Here is a 22,396-nt window from a genome sequence, read left to right as displayed (position 1 = left end):
TTTCTTTTTTCAGTTCTCTCTCTTCTTGCCTCCTCACCCTTTCTTTCCCCAGAACTCTCAATCCTTTTTCCTTTCTTATTCCTTTCCCCTTTTTTCTCTCTATCCTGCTCCTCCCAGAAGATGCCACGACTCCCAGCCCTTTCTTAGGATAACAAATGACTGCTATCCCCCACCACCCATTTATTGAGAAGACTACGAACTTCGGGATTTTAGCTCAAAAAATAGCAACACATTTGTAGTTGCCTAGTGGTTACAAGTTTTTATAACCACTGTGGCTATTTTTCTTCCCGATCCAACTTTAGAGGGGGAGTGTTTGATACTTACAGTACCTTGACATCACATTAAGCTCTATTTATTTTCCTTTCTCTCTTCAGATGCAAAAAACAATCAATAAGTATAAAATTTTGCTGATATGTGTTTGTGTGCTCTTAAGCTCAAAAAGAGTTGAAAGAGATCTTGTTCAGCCAATTTTTTTTTTTTTTTTTTTTTTTTTTTTTTTTGGTCATGAATAAAAGTAAAGTTTCAGTGATTTAAGACAGTACATCTTACGTTTCCTATAGGTTTTACAAGACAATTGTGTGAGTCAATAAGCTTTGGAAAAGTTACAGGAGGTATCTGAATATACAGCATACTGAGAACGGTCATAAAATTCTGGGGTGGGGGTTTCCTATATATGATCTCATAACTTTCGAGACAGCACAGCTCTAATGGACACTCACTTCTAGTTCACACACAGGCAATTTCTGGAGCATAAGTCCTCAAAAAGAATTTTGGTCTTTTTACAAATTTGTGAAAGTTGTATTTAATTCATGTGTTTTATTTCACCAATGGAGAAACATGGTCTGTTTTATATTCCCTGTAGTTTTTAAACATGCCAAATTTTAAGTGCAGAGATGCGTCACCTAGTGGCTGACAAGCCAGGTTACCATTTACGTGACGAATGCCAATATTAATGTTACATAGCTGGCTTTAGTAGTTTATAACGTGCTTTTTAAAAAAAAAAAAATGCATGAATTTTGACTGTTAACACTGCTTTCCTAAGAAAATTAGTGTATTATGGATAAAATAATATAAACACACATACTGACACAAAAACACAATGCTAACAACATTCAGAGACTTTTTGGAACTTAGCTTAAATGTTATGGCTATTAAAAAATTCCATATATGGCTATTTTTCAAATAAATTTTTCATATCTCTGATATACTCTTTATTTGACATAAGTATTTTATTCACTCTATTTGCTAGATAGATTATAGACAGCTGTTACTAAATAGTATTTCTTAATTAGAGCAAAAACAAACTTGATTTTAATTAAATGTGTACTAATATTTGAGTTTCTATATTTTGCTATAGTGATAATTCCAGTAAAGTGAACTGTGGGCCTTTAGTTGTTTTAGAATTTTAAAATTGTAAATAAACTCAGAGAATCAGTTTCTTATTAGAGGTCATGAGAGTCTATTTTTCATTACGCTTTAAGAGAGAATTTGTAACTTGATCAAGTAACATTCAAGATTTCCGCTTTGTGTTTGTCCCTGCAATTAAACATACTGAACTAACAGAAAAATGAAGCATAAATTTAGGGACAATTGCACTTTTAAGGGGAGAGGATGCATCCTTGCTCATGTATCTCAAGGTCAGTCATCTAACATGGATCAGTGCTTCATTTGAGATTATAAAACCAGAGTCAAGGTTAGGACCAAAATTCTGTTAAGTCCTAGATAATTACAGAACACACATTAAAATCACAGTATTTGAATTTTTTGTAACCGTTTGTCATTGAAAGAAGATACTAAAAACAATATTTATCATCCTAGAAAGTACATGAGCTAATTATACATTTCTAAAGGTCAAAAAAGAGTAGGTATTTTTCTGTTTAATACTCAACTTTATAGAGAGTAGTAAATTTAACCCCAGAAGCTCAGGATCTTATGATTTTAAAAGAAATTATCTGTTCCATGTGAGTAAATAAAGTATTATAATAAAAAAAATGTTGTGTTTTTGTATCCATGATACCTTGCAGTTCCTTACCTGAGCTTTGAAATGTTTGGATTTTTAAAACTGTCTATTTCTGTATAGGCCTTTAGATCACCTGATGTTGAATACTCTTTAGATTATCTAAAGGCCTATACATAAAAAGATATTTTTATTAAATTCTGGAATTAAACATTTCAGCATTATAAGAAAAGAAAGCAAAGCCACTGGAACAATTCTGGGAAAGAAGGAAAGACTGTGTGATTAAATGCCTTTTAACTAATTCAGATTCCTGGATTAATGTCTTATCTACAGGCTTCTTTTTAAAAATCAAGAATGATTGGCTGTGAGTTTGCCAAGATTATAGTTGAGGCTAAAGGACAGTTCCTCAGGAAATCCCTGTTCTACATCTACAGTCACATGCTGGACCTTGAGTTGTCACTCAGAGAAAAGAGTGCCATCTACCGAAACTCCACGGTTTCCATTGTGAATGGCTTCTTTGGTGCAGAGTTCCAAAAATTATGTAGCCCAGTTCTTTTATTTTGTAACATCTAGTGATATCACCATCTTGAAGTGATTAAAGCAGATTGCTTAAGAATTAAAGCTTTAAAGATGAAAGATGTTATTGCTTTTGCTGGACATGAGGAACAGTTGTAAAGTTTCCAGGTCTACAATAACTTTCTGGAACCCTCTCAGTGAACTGTTTCTTGTAAAAAACTTTTTTTCCCTAGGAAAAAAAGCTCAATCTCATTGTTTCCACACTCCAAAAAAAAAAAAGAAAGAAAGAAAGAAAAGGTCATATAGTGTAAAAAAACTATCCAGACTTTTCAAAGGGGAAACTTTGCCTGTTTCATGTCAAGATGACAACGGAAAAAATGAGATAGCTATTTTTACATAAATCATTTGTGAACTGCAGTTTGGGGAGTTACATTAACCACTAAAGTTTCAGTCTGTGTCTAATGAAAACACAGCAGAAGTGGATTCCTTTCAGATTAACTAATAAAACCCTTGTTTTTTTTCCATGACTGAGGTCAAGCACTGCTGTTTAAAATGTAGTCTTAATGAACAAAATGAAACATTGAAAGAGGATGAGTCAAAATGTCCCAAAGATGTAAACATAAAAGAGAAAAGATCCAGAAATTATTAAAAGTTAAATTTGCCTTGAAAACTAGTATTGAGAAAGTACTGCTTCAGTAAAATGATGTATATTTTTCTGAAACTGTTTCTCTATAGTATTTCACAATGGAGGATGACAGAGACTGCATTTATTAAGTAAATTAAAATCATAGAAATACTCTTTGGATTTGCATAGCATATTTACAACTTTCAAGTTTCATTCAATGAAAACATCTAACAAACATAGATATGCATTAATATGAATCATTTAATAATTATATTTTCTGAAAAATAGGATGCTAATAAGACATCTTAAACATATTTTTGCATTGAATCCAGAAGTCTTGTCTCTCTGGTATTATTGTTATTAGAATCCTACTTCTGTGTATACAGCAAAACATATGCTGGGTTTCTGAATCACACATTTATTTTGTTGGTGGTCTGGATGTCATCAGGGTGGCTTTAGAGATATAACCCTTCTTCATAAGGTCAAGAGAAAATAAACAGGACAATTTAACTCCAAAAGGCATCTTCCTGTTTTGAGACCAGATAGAAAATGTATTTTGCAGAGAACTGTTTTCCTTAAAAATACACCTATCTAGACTCAGATTTTAACCTTGCAGCGATTTAAAAAATCACATAGGACAGAGCTTTGAAGTTGGCTTCTTTAATCGTACTCAGTTTTGAAATAGCAGAAAGAAAATAGAATGCAGTAATTAAGAGTATCAAATTTAGAGAAAGCCTTCTTACACTCAAATCTTCTTTTTTATCCTGACTGTGTAAACTTGGGATTATTTAATGTTTCTATGGTTTAGATTCCTCACCTGTAAAATTAGGATTATGACAGCTCTAAGCTCACAGGGCCTTTGGGAGTATGAAGCAAAGTAGATATGCAAACTACTCAGACCAGTACCTACAAGACAGAAGGTCCTACACAGGTTCTGCCTACCACTAGTTTTACTAACACTGGCAAATAAAATGAAGAAAGAAATTAAAGTACTTAGTAACTCAGTGATAAGGATGGTGAAATGTAAAATTTTATTTATAAGAATATAAAATTTAAAGTTATTTTCCAACTGTAATAAGACAAGCAGAATATATTCTCTTCAATGTTTTTATAATTTGACTCTAAGCAGATTTTATTATATATGCAATTGTTGGTGGTTAGATATATGATACTTTAAATTTTCTAATTATCTAATTATTTTATTTTAACAGAATAAAATAGTAATCAACTTAAAGGAAATTTCTAATTGAAGACTGAAAAATCATATATTTATCAAATATGAAACAAGAAAGTATCTACAAATGCTAATTTATCCATTTATTTTTCCTGGAGAGAACAAGAATAAATAGAATCTTTTTTGTCGATGCAAAACAAAGCTTTTAAATTAAAATTATTCACCTATAATGTCTACAGATATTTTCTTCAGAGTCCTTTTTGTTAAGTCATCTAACATATTTTAAGATACTCTAACAGATACATAAGCAGCAGAAAAAAAAAATATTTTATTAAAATTTATGTTTTCCAAACAGGATCAATTTTTTTTTCAAACAGTATCATTTAAAAGCCAAACCAAACATGTTTCAATTGGAAACTATATGAACTCCAACTGCCCACATTTACAAAATATTCAGCTTTCTAAAGTAATAAAACTAAATTATGATAATTTATATATCATATCTGTGATTCTTAGATTTTAAGATTAAAGAACACCTTTTCCCAGATAAGAATTCAGCAAGAAGAGAAAAGGAAACAATACTCACTTGGTATTTAAGCCAAATTAACAATTTTATTAGGTGCTTTAGGGAACAATATTATTGCTCCAAAAATAGTATTAAGATAAACATAAATTGCATTTTTTTGGTCCTAACAATATGATTTCTTCAAGTCAGCATGACTTAACATAAAGAATAGAAACAAAAATCACAAAAAAAGTAAGCTTTATGCACATCTAAAAATATAAAATTATGTTATCTGGCTTTATTTTTCTCTAAAATTCCAAAAAAGAAAACTAGGAAAAAGCTAAGGGTGGTTTAAGTCATGTGATAGCGTCAATATGTTTTATGTTATAGATCCCAGCAAGGAGATGTTTGAGTCTAATGCATTGCTTGTGTGATCACAAGAAAATTTCTTTCAGAATTCACTCTGTAGTAAGGACTAGAAATACCAAATGACATGGGAGATGGAGTTTAAAATTAATTACAAATTGGAACAGAGAGATTTAGTTTAAACAACAAAAATAAAGGAAGTAATTGGAAAATCCATTACTTTCCAATAGTAAAATGAAATCATTTGCCTTTTATTTAATATTTTTGGGAAAAAAATAAACTTATTTTTTCATCAAAGCTACTCTGAATACAGATATCTAAGAAATGAAGAGAATAAATAATATGAGATGACATTTCTGAATCCCATTTTCTATTCTATTTCTAAATGTTGCAAATGGCTAACTAGAGCATTTTTATTCCTCTTGAAACAAAACATTTTCCTCCTTGACCTTGCCATGATTTTCCCACATATTACCAGGTATTAAACTAAGGTCCATGAAACACCAGTCTAAGAGGTCTAGCTTTCAGTAGAATATATTACTAACCATATTTTGTCATGCATAGGATAATAAAGAAAGCTACACAAAACTCTATTTTTTCAGCAGAAGTCAGTCAGTTTGAAAAACACAGAAAGGCCTAATTTTCAACAGCAAGTTTTTACAGTAACTGACTTTTCAGGAGAGCCAAATTTATTTCAAGTGGACTTGAAGTAGTTATGGCAATAAACAAAGCTGCATTAATTCTTATTTTTTAAGCATTCCAACTGTCTTCTTTTTTACTTAAAACTATATGACTTTCTAAAGTAAAACAAAATATGCACACATCATGTTGACTGTCATGTGCAGGTCAGGAGGAAAAAAATACCTTAAGAATATGACAATGTTTTAAATTGCACTAAAATCATCTTTATATTGAGACCTCTGTGTTTTAAAAAAGTACTATAATATTTTTCTAATAAAACTTGGAAACAATAAGCTAAATACTTAAATTTTTATAACATTGAGTTTAACCCAATTTTAACAAATTCGTTTACAATTTTAATGTCAATATTGTGCTCATTTATTTAATAATTAGCAGAACAAATGGAAAGTACGGTATTTCTAATGATGTGAGGACACCCTTAATGAGGCATAAACATAGAAGGATGAATACATAGGAGGGAAAAGTATTTATGTTAATTTGTAGGCAGATCAAGCACATACAGTAGATATTTAAAATAGAAAATGTTTGACCCTGACTTTAACTATTATCCTCATTTGTCTTTAATATGCCTTTAGTATTTAAGAGCTGCTTTTTGTTATCCACATGCTGTATTAAATGTAAAAAGATATTCCTGATCCAGAGGCAAAGAGCTAAAAGAACCATCAGTACAATCTAACCATGTTTTTGAGGATGGATCCGGGAGGGCTTAAAATATACATTAATGGGAAAATCTTGAGTTGAAACTAATCTGTAGGAACATTTCACATAAAGGTGATTTAGAGAAAATTTTTAAGTGGTTCATTTTCAGAAAAAGCACCAATGCGAGCATGTGTTCCATGTAATTTTACTGCACCATCTTCCAACCCCGAATCTTCAGACTTTTTCTGTAAACTGGTGAACTTAGGACTTAAATATAAGTTGCCAGTTCTGTCTAGAGAACAAATGAGTTTAAAGCATTGACTCTCCTATGTTATTGGTGTTCACACCAATGTGTAAATGATTGTTTGCTCTTCTCTTAAATATATTTTCTATAACACCATTCAAATAGGCCTACTTCATTTGCACTGAGATAAGCTTTTTGGTGTTCAGCTTTTAGATTCACTAAGAATTAAGAAATCCTCCTTTAAAAGCTTAGGAAATATACACAGAAAATATAGCCCATGTTTTCATGTATGTGTTTCAAGCATAAGGGAGGAATTAGAATAACTTTTTTAAATAAACAAATTACTTGCCTATTTAAAATTGCAATTAAAAAGTGAAGCTTTCCGTCAGTAGCTGTAAACTACATTGAGAAATTGTAACCTGAAGAAAGAATGGGTTTTTTAAACTTCTCGAACAGATCAAGTGTGTTGTGTAATATCATTAAATTTGTATCAGAATACAAAAATGGAAATGAAATGGGGAAGCAATTTCAGTACTGTCTACAGTCTAGGCTTTGAAATTCTTTTTGGTAAACATTTAGTAAATCAGCTAAACATTTCAACTTATTTAAATATGAACCTAAATTATTATTTCCCCAGATAGAGCGATGATATAGAAACAAGAATTTGAAAAGGTAATCTTTGTGGAGGCACATAGTGCCCAGATGGAAAAATAGGAACACTGAAAGGCCTCTTCACCACTAGGTAGTAAAAAGTAGTTTTGAACTACTTGCCTACCCAGAAGCAGACCTCTTTCAGTAGACATTTTAACGATCACAGCTTTGAGAAATAAAAGTTTTGCTGTCTCACAAAAATATAAATTACTGAACAGTACATCATTAGTTGTTTGCAACAATTTTTGCAGATGCTTAGAGACTGATTATTTATTTACTTAATTATTGGCAAACTATCACACTAATTCTCAAGAACCAGAGTTGTCTTCAAGCACAATCTACAGCTAATGCTTTAAGAATTGAGACCAGGTTTTGTTTTGGCAATTCCTAAGCTGATTCATTGTTAATAGCTGCTGAAATTTCAGTACCTTGCATATAATTATGAAGCAAGTCTAAAATTTTGGTGGAAGCAAATTTTTTAACATTTCAAGCCACAAATACAGATGGTTGTGATTCATATTTTCCCTATTATTTTTACTAATTCCTTGCCAATATTTATTTTAAAAACATCTTTTTTTTTTTCTTTTTGGTGATTTGGAAATGACTTTTCATCCCTATGGGATATACAGTATATTATGTCATATCATGTTGACCTACTAATGCCAAACAGAGCTAACAGTGACATCCAATACACACAATAAGTTCTGTTAAAGCTTTCCCAGGAAAATCTGGTAAAGTTTTATGGTGCCAATATTAGCTCAGTTTTCCCCTGAATTTCTCAACTAGGTTAATAAAATCCAGAAAGTCTTCAGAGTTGGTGACAAAATCATCTTTTTAGTTTAGTTTAATGCTCCCATCTGCTGTTAAAGCAAAGAATAGCAATTGGGTAGAAAAGCTTATTTTCAACTGTGCAATTAATACATACATGTTTAAATATTGTGTGATATACATTGATGTTAAATCTTACTATAAATGAAATTAAAATACCTGCTGGTATTAAGGAAAATTGACTATGGTGTGCCAATTTTATGTTAATAAGCAGATATGATGTTTTAATTAATTTCTTGCTACTTAGCAAATTATATAGGGAAAATACAATTTTCTAATGAAAGGAAGAAATTACTCATTTCAAACCATCTCAAGTTTGGCTATTGTTAATTAATAGTCCTGACAGAGTAACAAAAATCACATTTCAGCGACATCTAAGGGAACTTCATGTCATCTATCTTGTTTTTCAGCTGTCGAAGGAGGATGTTCCCATCTTGGCCAGACCTATGCGGATAGAGATGTCTGGAAGCCAGAACCATGCCAAATATGTGTCTGTGACTCAGGATCCGTTCTCTGCGACGACATAATATGTGACGATCAAGAATTAGACTGCCCCAACCCAGAAATTCCATTCGGAGAATGTTGCGCAGTTTGCCCACAGCCTCCCACTGCTGTGAGTTTAAAGATAAACTGTACACCTTCAATATTCATATTTAGACACATGAATAGTCCCTATATCATAGGAGCCTAAAGAAAATGAAAGTTATGTCTGTCAAACAGCCATGTTGGTATTCCAAGTAAAAAGTAGACGTTTCCATTTAGAGATAAGGATTGGTTAGAATCTGGGTTAAGAAATAATGCGCAAATTCTATGCCTATTTTAAACTGTTTCTTTTCCATTTCTCAGCCTACTCGCCCTCCTAATGGCCAAGGACCTCAAGGCCCCAAGGGCGATCCAGTAAGTAAACCTTCTTCAGTGGAATAAAATCAATACTGATGATAATTCTAGTAAGAGTTTCCTTTTTTTCTTTTCATATCCCTTCTAGATTTGAACGTCCATCATACATTCTCTTTAGTAACACATAATCGAATAACGGCACCAAACAACAAACTGAGAATCCATAATTGTACAAGTGAAAATTTCAGTTTCCCAAAATTCATATTATGTCTTCACCCCCATAATCAGTTTGAAGGAAACATATAGGTCGATATACAAAGGAATACATTATATTTAAATTATTCACAGATTTTGATTTAAAAGTATATGAAGAAAATATATCACTTACATTGGTTCCTAATATTATAAAGCAGGGAAACAATAATATGATAATGATTCTGAATCACCAGGATTTTTCACTGTTTACCTCTTTTTTTTTTTTTTTTTTTTTTTTTTTAGGGCCCTCCTGGTATTCCTGGGAGAAATGGTGACCCTGGTATTCCAGGACAACCAGGTTCTCCTGGTTCTCCTGGCCCCCCTGGAATCTGTGAATCATGCCCTACTGGTCCTCAGGTATAATAAATTACAGTATTTAAAAATACCCTTATAAAGCTATCTAGTTCATCTTCTTTCTTATTATATCTCACTATTGTGAGTTCTTTGTATTTGTTCTCTGATTCTATGTATTTAATAAATCCTTATTTAGTGTTTTTATGTATTAGACACTATTCTAAGTGCTCTGTAAGTATTCATTCTTCCTCATAATGCTAATGATATTGCTACTATATCCTTGGAAAATTTGCCAATTTCTCAGTAGATATATAGCATATACATCATGTTTAAGAAGTTAACTATCAACTTATAAAAAATTGACCTACGTAATTCAGTTAGTACTACGTCTTTACTTTATTCCCTTAGTAACGTCAATGCCAAAGCCTCTAAAAGTTTAGACAAAAAGCAGTTGAATAACTGCAAACATTCATATTAAACTCAAATCAACAGGATAATTTCTGCCTATGAAACTGCTCTTGCTAATACTTCAGAGCACATCTTGGTTCTCCTGAAGCATAGCAACCAACTAACTACGTGTAAAACAACCGAACAAATAAATATGACAAAATTTCTGTTGCATGGAATTGGGTGAAATAAGAAAACATATTACACAAATCTCTGTGAGGTTAAAAAGTGCTTTTCAAAAAGCAATTCAGCAAGAACCAAAGATATTGTCTAACTTCTTACTCTGGTAACCAAATAGAACCTAACTCTAGGCCTAGAACTTAGAATAAAGTTTTGAAGAAATTCAATAAGCATATGAGCTTTTCTACTATTTTTTGACTTATTTTCTACGGAGATGTTTATTTGAGTGAATCTTTTAGTCATATTAAGCAGAATACAGGGGATATGAATTTTACTTGTATCATTCACTGTTGGAAAAATAATTTGACTTCTTTTTTTTTTTTTTTTTTTTCTCAAAATGAGAAGGTATATTATATGATCTCAAGACTCTTTTGGCCTCAAACAGCCTATGATCCTATGTTTATAGTGATGGAGGTACTGCTTAGAAATAATAGCTGCGTAATAGGAAATTTGGGAGGAATTAACATTGAACACAGTGGAAAGATCTGTGCATCAAACAACAAATGTTTCTGTAGGATATCTAATGTCTGAATCTATAAAAAGACAGGATAAACAAGATAATTAGTTAATACATACCACATCTTTTGCCACACAAAAATCTATCACTGGATAGTAGATGTTGCATGCCCTTCTAAATGCTTTTTAAAAGAATGATGAACTGTATGTTAACATGATCATATCTGTTTGGTCTCCTTGCCACAGAACTATTCTCCCCAGTATGATTCATATGATGTCAAGTCTGGAGTAGCAGTAGGAGGAGTCGGTGGCTATCCTGGGCCAGCTGTACGTACAAATGTTTCTTAGCACTTTAGAGCTTTATTATCTTTCTGGTTTGTTAAATTTTGAATGGTTGCGCTTCTAGGAATTCAGTATTTTTAAGGAATTGTGCAAAATAGCTTATTCTTACTAAGACTGGAAAAGAAAATGATAGCATTATCATGTTTTTTCTATCTCAACTCCTATTTTTCTCATATTAAGCCTGTATTGCCACTTCTCCTTTACATAACCACCTGGTATACAGAGGTCCATCTTCCTTCATGCTTAGGTCTCACACTCATATATTCTCTAATTTTAATCACATTTTGTTACTCACTTCCACTTTTCCTCTTTCTCACCTAAGTTCTTCAGAATCTTCCTTTTATGTCTTTTCTTTCATTAAATGCTACTTTCCAGATGACAGTCCAGATAATGAATGTCAAAGGCCACAATCAGCATCACCTCCAATTCTCAAATCAAAAATATATATTTCCAGAATTCATTGATTCTTCAAGTTCATTTTCTTTAAATAATAGCTATTCATCTTGTACCTGAAGGGTTTTCATCATTATAAATGACCTAGAGTTTTGATAGAAGAAAATAACTAAAATAATTGAAATCTGGGCACATGTGCACAATATGTACTGGCCCATGTGCATGACCCTGGTTATAGAACAAGCTCTCAGGAGAATCAATAGTAGTGAAAGTTATAATTTCACTGCAGGCAACAAGTGCATAAGTATAAATAAAGCAGGCCGGGCGCGGTGGTTCAAGCCTGTAATCCCAGCACTTTGGGAGGCCGAGGCGGGTGGATCACGAGGTCAAGAGATCGAGACCGTCCTGGTCAACATGGTGAAACCCCGTCTCTACTAAAAATACAAAGAATGAGCTGGGCATGGTGGTGCGTGCCTGTAGTCCCAGCTACTAGGGAGGCTGAGGCAGGAGAATTGCTTGAACCCAGGAGGCGGAGGTTGCGGTGAGCCGAGATCGCGCCATTGCACTCCAGCCTGGGTAACAAGAGCGAAACTCCGTCTCAAAAAAAAAAAAAAAAGTATAAATAAAGCATAGCTCTGGATTCTCTGTTATTGAGGAGTATTGCTGCTCAGACCATTGGACTGTATATTCATGACATTCAAAATTCGAACAAAATTTTTCCCAATAGATTTAAATGACATATAAAGGAAGACCTTTAGCATTAACATGAAGTATATCACAAAAAATAGAATTTGATGTATCTTGACTATTTTAGGAACTGTGATTTTTTTTTTGTATGTCTTTCAAAGCCAGAAAGAAAATTATGTTAATTTATGTATATGTTGGGTCTTACTCAGCTACATTCACATTATTAATCCTATTTTTAATCAAATATAAAGTTTTTACTAAAAAACAAAAACTAAAATCAACACATATTGACATTTCAGAAAAGTGTTTTTAAGAGAAAATGTGAATATACCAACTATTGTTTTATAAATTTACTATTGGTATTTAGAAACAACATGCTGAAGATTTTCTAGTTTAATCTATATTTTGGAACAGTAATAAATCAAGTGTTCTATGTAAGATGATTCTTGCGTGATCATATAAATCTCTATGTCAATTAATTATGTGATATTTACATCAACATAATTATGGATTTAGGGTTGATTTACATTATTATTTTAGATACCTGATAAAGTATTTATAATGTGGCAATAAATATTGTTCCACACTGAGTTTGACTGCCAAGCGAGAAATTGCTTCTTCACCAGTGCAACATGATTCTCATATTGCAGGGATTTTCATAGCATTGTGTACTAATTTTTCCAGATTTTTAATTCCCCTCTTTAGGTGTTCAGGACAACATTTTATAACATTTATTAATAATTTATATGGAATCAGTGAGAATTTCATTAATGTTTGCTTGCTAATATCTTTATTGTAGATCTCATGAATCAAAAATAGTTATTAAAAATGAGGTATAATTGGTCACAATTTTAACAATGCCAGTATTATTCCTAAAGAGTGTTATAACTTTGCAGGATGGATAAAGTGGATTTTACATTCATTTATTGTGTTTTTCATTCAAATTCACATTTCAGGGACCCCCAGGTCCTCCTGGTCCCCCTGGTACATCTGGTCATCCTGGTTCCCCTGTAAGTATAGCCATTAGTGGTGTTTTCTTCATTTTTAGAAAAATCAAATTAATATATATTCTGCTATAATTCAGCCATTCCAGCATGCATAATCCCAATTAACTAGAGAAGTCATACCAAGAAAATGCCTAAGGCTTCAAAGATGGAATTCCATATTTAATTCCTTTCCACCAACAATTATTAGCAATTAAGACCTTGGTAAAATTAAACCACATTAATTTGCATGTGATATGGCTTTTAGTCCAAAACCATTCTTTGTGAACTAAAAGCCATATCACATGCAAATTAATGGAATGCAATATATTAACTTCATTCTGATCTGAAAAAAATTTGGTCCCAATATTTATAAACTGGAGTAAAATTTTGCTGATTACATTCACGACCCTGATTTCTTACTGTCAAGACATAAGTGAATTATATGAAGATTTTTGTTACTTTAAAAATATTTACATATTCTACTCACTAGGGATCTCCAGGATACCAAGGCCCCCCTGGTGAACCTGGGCAAGCTGGTCCTGCAGTAAGTAACATTCAGTTTATATTTAATAAGTTGATAATTCTATATGGAACCTACCTTTGTTTTCTCAAACAAGTATAGATCCTTACAAAATGAAGATTACATTTACCTTTAAATGTGTAGATAACAAAAAGCATATTTTCGAGTCTTTTGGACTCTTTCAATTGTTTAGCCATCTTACAGACACTCCTTAATAAAGGAATTCCCTCATGATTAGCCATCAATATAGTCCACTTCCCAGAGCTGATACACATTCTATATATATTAAATATAGATTTCATTTTTCTGTAACCACTCAGTTCGTATTTTATCTACTCTACTGAAGTAGTAGTTCATTATATCTACTCTACTGAAAAATATATATAATTATATATATTTTTACATATATAAATATGTACATATGTAAAAATATATATATGCACATATGTTAGACAGTAACGTACGATCTAAGAGAGTCCTCCAGAAGGATATGCTGTGTAAATCAGAAAATAAAATGGAGTTATTTAAATACAATATTTCATGAAATTTAGAAATACCTTTATATTTAAATATGTTTAATATTCCAAAAAGTGTAGAAATACATTGGAATTTATAAATACACACATGTAATATCAAATACAGATATATGATGCTTTTAATTTCTATTAACAATAAGCTGATATAATAGATGTATACTATTAACTCAGTAAGTATCATTTTCATTATGCGAAGCATTAAAAGTTTTTTCTAAAAGGAGGTTTATTCCTGGAATACATACTGTTTAATAATAAATTGTAACAGAAAACCTTACCATTCTATTTGTTTTTTATTTCCTTATTTTCAGGGCCCTCCAGGACCTCCTGGTGCTATGGGTCCATCTGGTCCTGCTGGAAAAGATGTAAGTTTTAAAAAATTCAATAAGAATACAGCAAAATTTAACTTGGGATATTCTAAACAGCATTTGTTTTATGTCAGAATCCCAGAAGAAAAAAATATTATTCAAAATATTGTTGTCTTTACAACATTTTAGCTCATACTAATCTTTGAGTAGCTATACAGCATTTGCATGCATACATACAGATAGATCTCATTTGTGGAATTCCAAAATAAAACCCCAAAGTGCTTTTTGACTGTTGAGATGGCTCATCCATTGAATATATTATTTAACTGGAGGAGAAGTAAGCTTTTCTGTGTGCCTCTTATAATGATGAAATTGACACCACTGCTTAATGAACTTGAGAACTTATAGATACCTTCAGTTCTATCCATTCTTTCTTTCCCTTTTAATTTCCAATAGCAAATTATTTTTACTGAGTTAAGGAAGGGCTATATTATTTCAGTGATTAGAAGCACCTGCATTATCTTTCATAAGCTTATGTCAACTTAAGCTTATAAAAGGTGGGAAAGGTCCTCATCATGCCTTCTACCAAGAAAGCTGATCTCAACTATACGTTTTGGGTAACCATTTTAATGAGTCCTTTATGAGAAAAATGCAAAGTAATCACTTTGCTTATGGCTACAATGTGTTTTCTCATACATGATCACGTAAGTATTCTTTATTTCTCCACCTAGGGAGAGTCAGGCAGACCCGGACGACCTGGAGAGCGAGGATTGCCTGGACCTCCAGTAAGTCTTCAGCATCTAATAAATTAATGGTAGTAATCTTAGCTTGAAAACTATTATGTAACTTAATTGAATTAAACTTAAAAACAGAAAGTGTTTTACTACTAGATTGTGATTCTATTTGAAGGTTCATTAATATTTTTTCATTTATTATTTTTAGGGTATTAAAGGTCCAGCTGGGATACCTGGATTCCCTGGTATGAAAGGACACAGAGTAAGTAGTTTCTACCTTGCTTACAAGGTATCCCATTGGGCTATGTTTACTTGCCTCATGAATTTTACTGGACAGTTATGCACCAAAAAAGGCAATTCTGACAATGAGTTAATTTGAGTTTTTTCTGTTTGTGAAGTTTATTTGTTGACCAAACTTGTCATTTTATGCAAAACAAGAGTTGATTTCTGATGTATAAAATAATCTTGAAATACATAGTTTTCTTACTACCACTATAAGAAAAAATAAAAACCTCTTACGAATTATGTTTTTTATTAACTTAGCATGATTTATGGATTGAGTTGAACAACTTTATTCTATTCAAAACTTTATGTACATTCAACTAACTGGGCCTAAAACCTATCGACTTAATTATAATAAAATATATGAAACTCATGTTTGCTACTCTATAGTTAAGGCAACTTTCTTATGAGACTAAATTGCACTTCCTAGTTAGTTCAAATGTGAAATATCTTCAACCCATTTAAACAAGTTTTAAATTATTTAAGTTAATTTTGCAAGTAGTGTTATAAAGATCAGTGATAAAAATTCAATGTAAATTTTATCAATCATTCTAGATTATTAACAGATTTTAATAACTTTGGTATTTTTTACACTTTCTAGGGCTTTGATGGACGAAATGGAGAAAAGGGTGAAACGGGTGCTCCTGGCTTAAAGGTAAGTCACAGCAAAATCATATTTTATAAGTAAACTCATTAAATATTAAAGCTCTATTTAAGATTCATATTGTGAGGCTTAACTTGTTTTCTGAAATTTATCTGAATTTTCCTATTAGGTGTGAATAATTGTAACTAATTGAGATATTAACACTTCCATGAAAACTGATAACTTGAAGACTCTAGATTAGAAGTAGTTGAGCATCTTAGTATAATTTATCAATTACTTCTCTTTAGTCTTTAAGTTTTTAAATACAGAAATTGAGATTTCTGGCAAATAAAATAGTAAAAAAATTTAATATTGTTAAAATGTATATCTTTTTCTAAGCTCTGTAAACTTTTCCATAGTATTCTATATTTAAAAATCGATAATGTTCTCTTCCTCTTATATAAAATACTAACATATTTTATATGTATCTAGGGCGAAAACGGTCTTCCAGGTGAAAATGGAGCTCCTGGACCCATGGTAATTCTGTTTCTTACATATAATATTCAGTTTTATTACTAACCTCATGATTACCTAAAACTGGCTTGGCTCCCACCCCAACTGTTCTTACACAGGCTAAGATTAGAGTAAGACCACACTATCAATTTTACTCTGCAGGGTCCAAGAGGGGCTCCTGGTGAGAGAGGACGGCCAGGACTTCCTGGAGCCGCCGTGAGTATTGTTACTAGCATTGCACAACTACACCCAAAGTGATAGATCAGTGTCTCAGAAGTTTCTGGCTGTATGAATATGTTAGGAAAATGACTTTCTTACAAAATCATACTCAAAGATACTGTGATAAAGTTTTGGCTATAGTTAAAATGAAATAAATAAATGTTTTACAATTATTATCTATCTCTAGTGAGAATTTTTGTGTTAACTTTTCATATGCCATTAGAGCTATTATATCTGCTTTCAGTCCTGAAAACATAATCTGATCTTTCTACATTTGATTGTTGCTGTATATATCAGAATTGTAACCATTGACTTTCAAATGTATCATTAGTAAGCATATTTTAATGTACTTGAAGAAAACTCAACTCACTTGAGTCAGGATTTCAGTCAAAATATTACTCATGACCAGTCATTCAGAATTAAAAAGATATTTGATGTAAACTTCTCTTTTTAGGGTGCTCGGGGTAATGACGGTGCTCGAGGCAGTGATGGTCAACCAGTAAGTAACTTTGTATCTAACTCTTATTTGCTCCAGGATAAAGAGAAATTATGGATTGTGGATTATTTAATATTTTATAAATATCAACTCAGGTATATACGTATATGTGTATGTGTGTATCTATTACACACATTAGCATCTTTAAAATTTAAAAAGTGAAAAAATATTGTAGCCCCAATATTCAATATTGTATATATACATGTGATTAAAACTGGCACTGAGCCCATAAACAAATCTAGGTTCTGACACTCCTTCTACTTGACCAACTGCTAACAGTTGAATGGTGCTCTCAATGTTACTTAATATCCAATATAAGACATGGCACTTAAAAGAGCCCTACAAAATGGATACAATAGATATTATGTCCATTTTTAAACTGGAGTACAAAAGCTCAGGGAAAAATAACCTGCACTAAGCCACAGAATTCATGGTGAAGTAGGGAGAAGCCAAAACCTTCTAACTTTAGATTTCACTCTCTTCTTATTATACCACATTGTTTCTCCACATAATATCCATAAAATATAAATATCGTTTTAATCTGCGTAAATATCTTCTTTACTTTATATGTGCTCACTTATTTACTAGTATGTCAGCTTTCGTTTATTTGAAAAAGAGCTCTTGAAATTGCATTTAATTTTTTCAGGGCCCTCCTGGTCCTCCTGGAACTGCCGGATTCCCTGGATCTCCTGGTGCTAAGGTAAACATGTGCTTCTATAGAAGGGTATAAACATATTTTGGAGGCAACAGAAAATCATTAGATTGCTTCTTGCAACTGATTTTTTTAATCAGACAAATGGATGGCTTTTGTCTCTACATGTCTTTAAAGCCCTATTCTTGATTCTAAGAAAGGTGTACTAGCATTCAACTATCTTGACATTTCTTCTGATGCCTTCTTTCTTTCCCCAGACTCTTTCTAGGAAACAGATAACACAGTCACACATAGTTATTATTTTTCTCTGCCTTTATGATTAATAATTCCTTGCTTTACTGGCAGTAACCTTTGGGAGATGTGTTTAAACAGAACTGAAGGGTGAATTGGCTAAGTGAATAGAAGTGGTAAGAGAAACTAACTACATAAGGTTTTACCATTAGGGTGAAGTTGGACCTGCAGGGGCTCCTGGTTCAAGTGGCGCCCCTGGACAAAGAGGAGAACCCGGACCTCAGGGACATGCTGGTGCTCAAGGTCCCCCCGTAAGTATGGTAGTTGAAGGAAGACTGCAGCTACACTGACTCCGTGAAAGCATGTGCTTCGATACGGCTATCAATGAAAACTACTTTGAAAAAAAGTTGCTTAGTGCTCTACAACGATCCTCCTGTGATACATATTGATTTGATCAGGGGTAAAAATGATAGTTTTTTACTGTTGTACTATTCTATAATTCATGATTTTTTATGTATATATAAAAGAATAGAGGATAGTTTTCTGATATTTTCAAGAATGTGCCCCAAGCTAATCACCATTCATAAAAATTCAGAGAAGAACCAAACTCAAAATCTCTTCTATTTATGCATTGTTTAATAATTTATACCAAGTACATATTATCTCTAATTTATTTAGATAATGATTCTTCTGACTACATTTCATATGTGTGTTATATAGTTGGAGGATTCGCCAAATTTCGACAAAGCATAACACTCACCCATAAATTTATTTTCACACAAACAACTTCAAATGTATACGAACTATCTGTGTTACTCTTAATACGTTATCTGTTTTTTGTCTACTTAGGGCCCCCCTGGGAGTAACGGTAGTCCTGGTGGTAAAGGCGAAATGGTAAGCTGCCCCCGACTACTCACCCTTACCTCATCCACACATTACTGGCTTCTTTTACATTTTGCGTGACAACAGATGTGTGATATTTAAGTGAGATACTCAGAAAAGAACATTCAAGTTTGGCTAATGTTAGTGTCTTTGGTTTGTTCTCAGGGTCCTGCTGGCATCCCTGGAGCTCCGGGACTGATCGGAGCCAGGGGCCCTCCAGGACCACCCGGTGCTAATGGTGCTCCTGGACTGCGAGGTGGTGCAGTAAGTTCCCTTGATTTTTCTCTGTTGCCTCAAAGTTATAGTTTAATTCCAACAACAAAAACTTAATAGCACACTTTTTGCTCCTGTTCGGTTGAATTTCTATTGATTTCATTCTTGTCTTATAACTGAATTATGTGTTACTGGTGATGATTTTATTAGTCGAATCTTCCCTGTTTTTCAACCAAGACTTGGTTATACTTTAGGGTGAGCCTGGTAAGAATGGTGCCAAAGGAGAGCCAGGACCACGAGGTGAACGCGTAAGTATTACTGCAACAGATCTGGGTATTTCTTGGGAAACCGCAACGTAATTAGAAAGTAAACAGGTAAAACTTTGAACTAAATTCTTTATTTTACCTTTTTTTTTTTTTTTTTTTTTTTTTTTCCTTTAGGGTGAGGCTGGTACTCCAGGTATTCCAGGAGCTAAAGGTGAAGATGGCAAGGACGGATCACCTGGAGAACCAGGTGCAAATGGGCTTCCAGGAGCTGCAGGAGAAAGGGTATGTTTCCCATGGGGCGTAAAAATTTAAAAAAAAAAAAAAAAAAAGCATCACTGTCATCTACATAAACCTACCCTCGGGGTGAAATAGCCAATATTTCTTATGTTGAGTGCTCAATGGCAAATATTGTTTAAAGTATTTGTAACAGAAAAATATTATTTGCCACTCTATGAAAAAGAATTACAATCTTTTGGACTGAAATATTTGTCTTTCATTATTTTCAGGGTGCCCCTGGGTTCCGAGGCCCTGCTGGACCAAATGGTGTTCCAGGAGAAAAGGTAGATAACTTTAGTTTCTATATTCCTAAATGCTAGCACCACAAATAGGTATTTCTTCTATACAATTTCCCATTAATGAAAGCCTAAATATCTGAAAAACATATCCTGGAGCTAAAAAAAAAAAAAAAATCCTAATGTAAAACAGCAATTGCATCTTCTGTTCAATCAGTTTAAGCCACTTACTTACCCTCTCTGAGAATCCTTCACTTACCTGTTAATTGGAAAGCATTTATCTGAGCATCATTGCAAGAGTACAATAAACTAAAATGCCTGAAAGTTCTTTAAAATCTCTAAAGTTATATGCAAATATGATTTTATATCATTGAGATATTTTATTTTAGATGCACAAAATATGTTTTTAACCACACTAAATATTGTTTTTTAAAGCATGTGATGTTCACACAGTTGCTTCAAAATTTTTTCGAAATGGCAATCCAAGCTAAGATAATTGATTTTACATAGAAATTTTTCAGCAGCACATCACCCCTTTTGAAAAGCCCAAATGATGTTCTCTATTTGTAACCAAAATATTGTTGATATCTAGGGCAGCGAAGGCTACGTTAATTCTTTTTTATTTCTTTCACTGACCAGGGCCCCGCTGGAGAGCGTGGTGCTCCAGGACCCGCCGGGCCCAGAGGGGCAGCTGGAGAACCTGGCAGAGATGGTCTCCCCGGAGGTCCAGGCATGAGGGTACCGAGAAACATTTGTTTGAATGACAATTTAATTTAGTAAGAAGAAATACAAGACAAATGAAGACAGATCAAAAGTAACTTAAATCAATCAGATTACGTCTTTTGTAAGGCCCAAAACAAAACAAAATTATTTTAAGTTAACTAAAGCCAGGATAGTTCAAGGAGAGCAGAACGTAGAACACTTACCTAAGATTCTTTATAGACAGAGAAAAGATGTGCAAATCTGAGGGCTTCACGTGTAAATGAAGGCATCAAAATTGTACAAATAGTATATGTTGTATTTTTTTAATGATTTCATTTTAAATCGCCTAACAACTGACTTCTTTACTGCAGGGCATGCCCGGAAGTCCAGGAGGACCAGGCAGTGATGGGAAACCAGGGCCTCCGGTGTGTACATTTTTAAAATCTCATTTTAAAAGGCCAGTTAAAATGGAATGTGTATGTCGGCCTATCCTTGATGATGTTATCTTTATTAAGGTAATGTTTTTCTCACTAGGGAAGTCAAGGAGAAAGTGGTCGACCAGGTCCTCCTGGACCATCTGGTCCCCGAGGTCAGCCTGGTGTCATGGGCTTTCCCGGTCCTAAAGGAAATGATGTGAGTTTCCTCATTAATTTGTTCAATAAATGTTTGACAGAAGGGCTTTTGTTTTCTATATGGAATGTAGAGATGGTCAAAGCTCAGTCTCCTCTTCAAAGCATGAAGTATATAAAAATAAAATTGTATGTAGAAAGGGAGCTGAATATATAATTGGTTATGGTTGTGTGAGTATCTATGGAGCAGGCAGATAAACAATATGAGACAATGATATGATGAGTTACTAGTAAATACTGACCACTTCTTCTTTAGGGTGCCCCTGGTAAGAATGGAGAACGAGGTGGCCCTGGAGGACCCGGCCCTCAGGTATGTGGCTTTCATCAGTTGATTTCTAGCCTTCAAATAGATGCATTCATCTCTAACCGTATGACTTCTCTCTGTCATTTGTATTGTTTCTACTTCCCTAACTGCTCTTGTTTCTATTGTTTTTAGGGTCCTGCTGGAAAGAATGGCGAAACAGGACCTCAGGGACCCCCAGGGCCTACTGTAAGTTTACTCACATAACATTGGAGATGAAAATAGGGTGGAGAGGGGGGCAGGAGGAATGCTTTAAAAATTACATAATCTCTGACACTATGTTATTATAGCTTACTAAAGCAATGATGAAACTTGCTGATCTAGTTATCTAGCTAAATGCTGGCACTGAGTTTAGAGCTTACATGTGTGCTTTGGACCCAAATCCTCCCATTTCTTCACATCAACTACTTTTAAAATGAAGCAATGGGCCTGTTGAAGTGGATACTGTAGACTAAATACAAAAGGATGTTTATAATAAAGTGTATCATTACACTTTTCCAGGGGCCTGGTGGTGACAAAGGAGACACAGGACCCCCTGGTCCACCGGGATTACAAGTAAGAACTTGTTTTTAAATATCATGGCATACCTGACTGTTCAAATTGTGTCCCTAATAGATTACAAATTATCTGAAGCTTAATCTGTGAGTCTGCCTTTCATCTGAAAATAAAATGTCAGGTAATATTAATATATTGCCTGACATTCCATCTCCACTCCAGAGTACATTAACAAGTTATT

At 33.2% G+C, this 22,396-nt stretch overlaps 1 protein-coding gene across 1 annotated transcript in view; it reads left to right on the top strand.

Moving 5' to 3' along the window:
- COL3A1 (collagen type III alpha 1 chain) overlaps positions 1-22,396 on the top strand; it is a 38,892-nt gene that overhangs the window by 1,619 nt on the left and 14,877 nt on the right. The window contains exons 2-27 of the mRNA XM_003940836.4: positions 8,618-8,820; positions 9,054-9,104; positions 9,543-9,656; positions 10,923-11,003; positions 13,055-13,108; positions 13,575-13,628; positions 14,449-14,502; positions 15,177-15,230; positions 15,388-15,441; positions 16,063-16,116; positions 16,537-16,581; positions 16,720-16,773; positions 17,231-17,275; positions 17,919-17,972; positions 18,368-18,466; positions 19,005-19,049; positions 19,203-19,301; positions 19,505-19,558; positions 19,691-19,798; positions 20,023-20,076; positions 20,668-20,766; positions 21,102-21,155; positions 21,265-21,363; positions 21,616-21,669; positions 21,796-21,849; positions 22,162-22,215. Coding sequence (XP_003940885.1) covers positions 8,618-8,820; positions 9,054-9,104; positions 9,543-9,656; positions 10,923-11,003; positions 13,055-13,108; positions 13,575-13,628; positions 14,449-14,502; positions 15,177-15,230; positions 15,388-15,441; positions 16,063-16,116; positions 16,537-16,581; positions 16,720-16,773; positions 17,231-17,275; positions 17,919-17,972; positions 18,368-18,466; positions 19,005-19,049; positions 19,203-19,301; positions 19,505-19,558; positions 19,691-19,798; positions 20,023-20,076; positions 20,668-20,766; positions 21,102-21,155; positions 21,265-21,363; positions 21,616-21,669; positions 21,796-21,849; positions 22,162-22,215 — 1,844 coding nt within the window. The remainder of the gene's footprint in view (positions 1-8,617; positions 8,821-9,053; positions 9,105-9,542; positions 9,657-10,922; positions 11,004-13,054; positions 13,109-13,574; positions 13,629-14,448; positions 14,503-15,176; positions 15,231-15,387; positions 15,442-16,062; positions 16,117-16,536; positions 16,582-16,719; positions 16,774-17,230; positions 17,276-17,918; positions 17,973-18,367; positions 18,467-19,004; positions 19,050-19,202; positions 19,302-19,504; positions 19,559-19,690; positions 19,799-20,022; positions 20,077-20,667; positions 20,767-21,101; positions 21,156-21,264; positions 21,364-21,615; positions 21,670-21,795; positions 21,850-22,161; positions 22,216-22,396) is intronic.

The sequence above is a fragment of the Saimiri boliviensis genome, chromosome 5, assembly GCF_048565385.1.
Source record: "Saimiri boliviensis isolate mSaiBol1 chromosome 5, mSaiBol1.pri, whole genome shotgun sequence".
In the NCBI taxonomy this organism is placed as follows: Eukaryota; Metazoa; Chordata; class Mammalia; order Primates; family Cebidae; genus Saimiri; species Saimiri boliviensis.
Note: the sequence above shows the minus strand (reverse complement) of the source record. Positions and strands in the feature narration are given on the sequence as shown.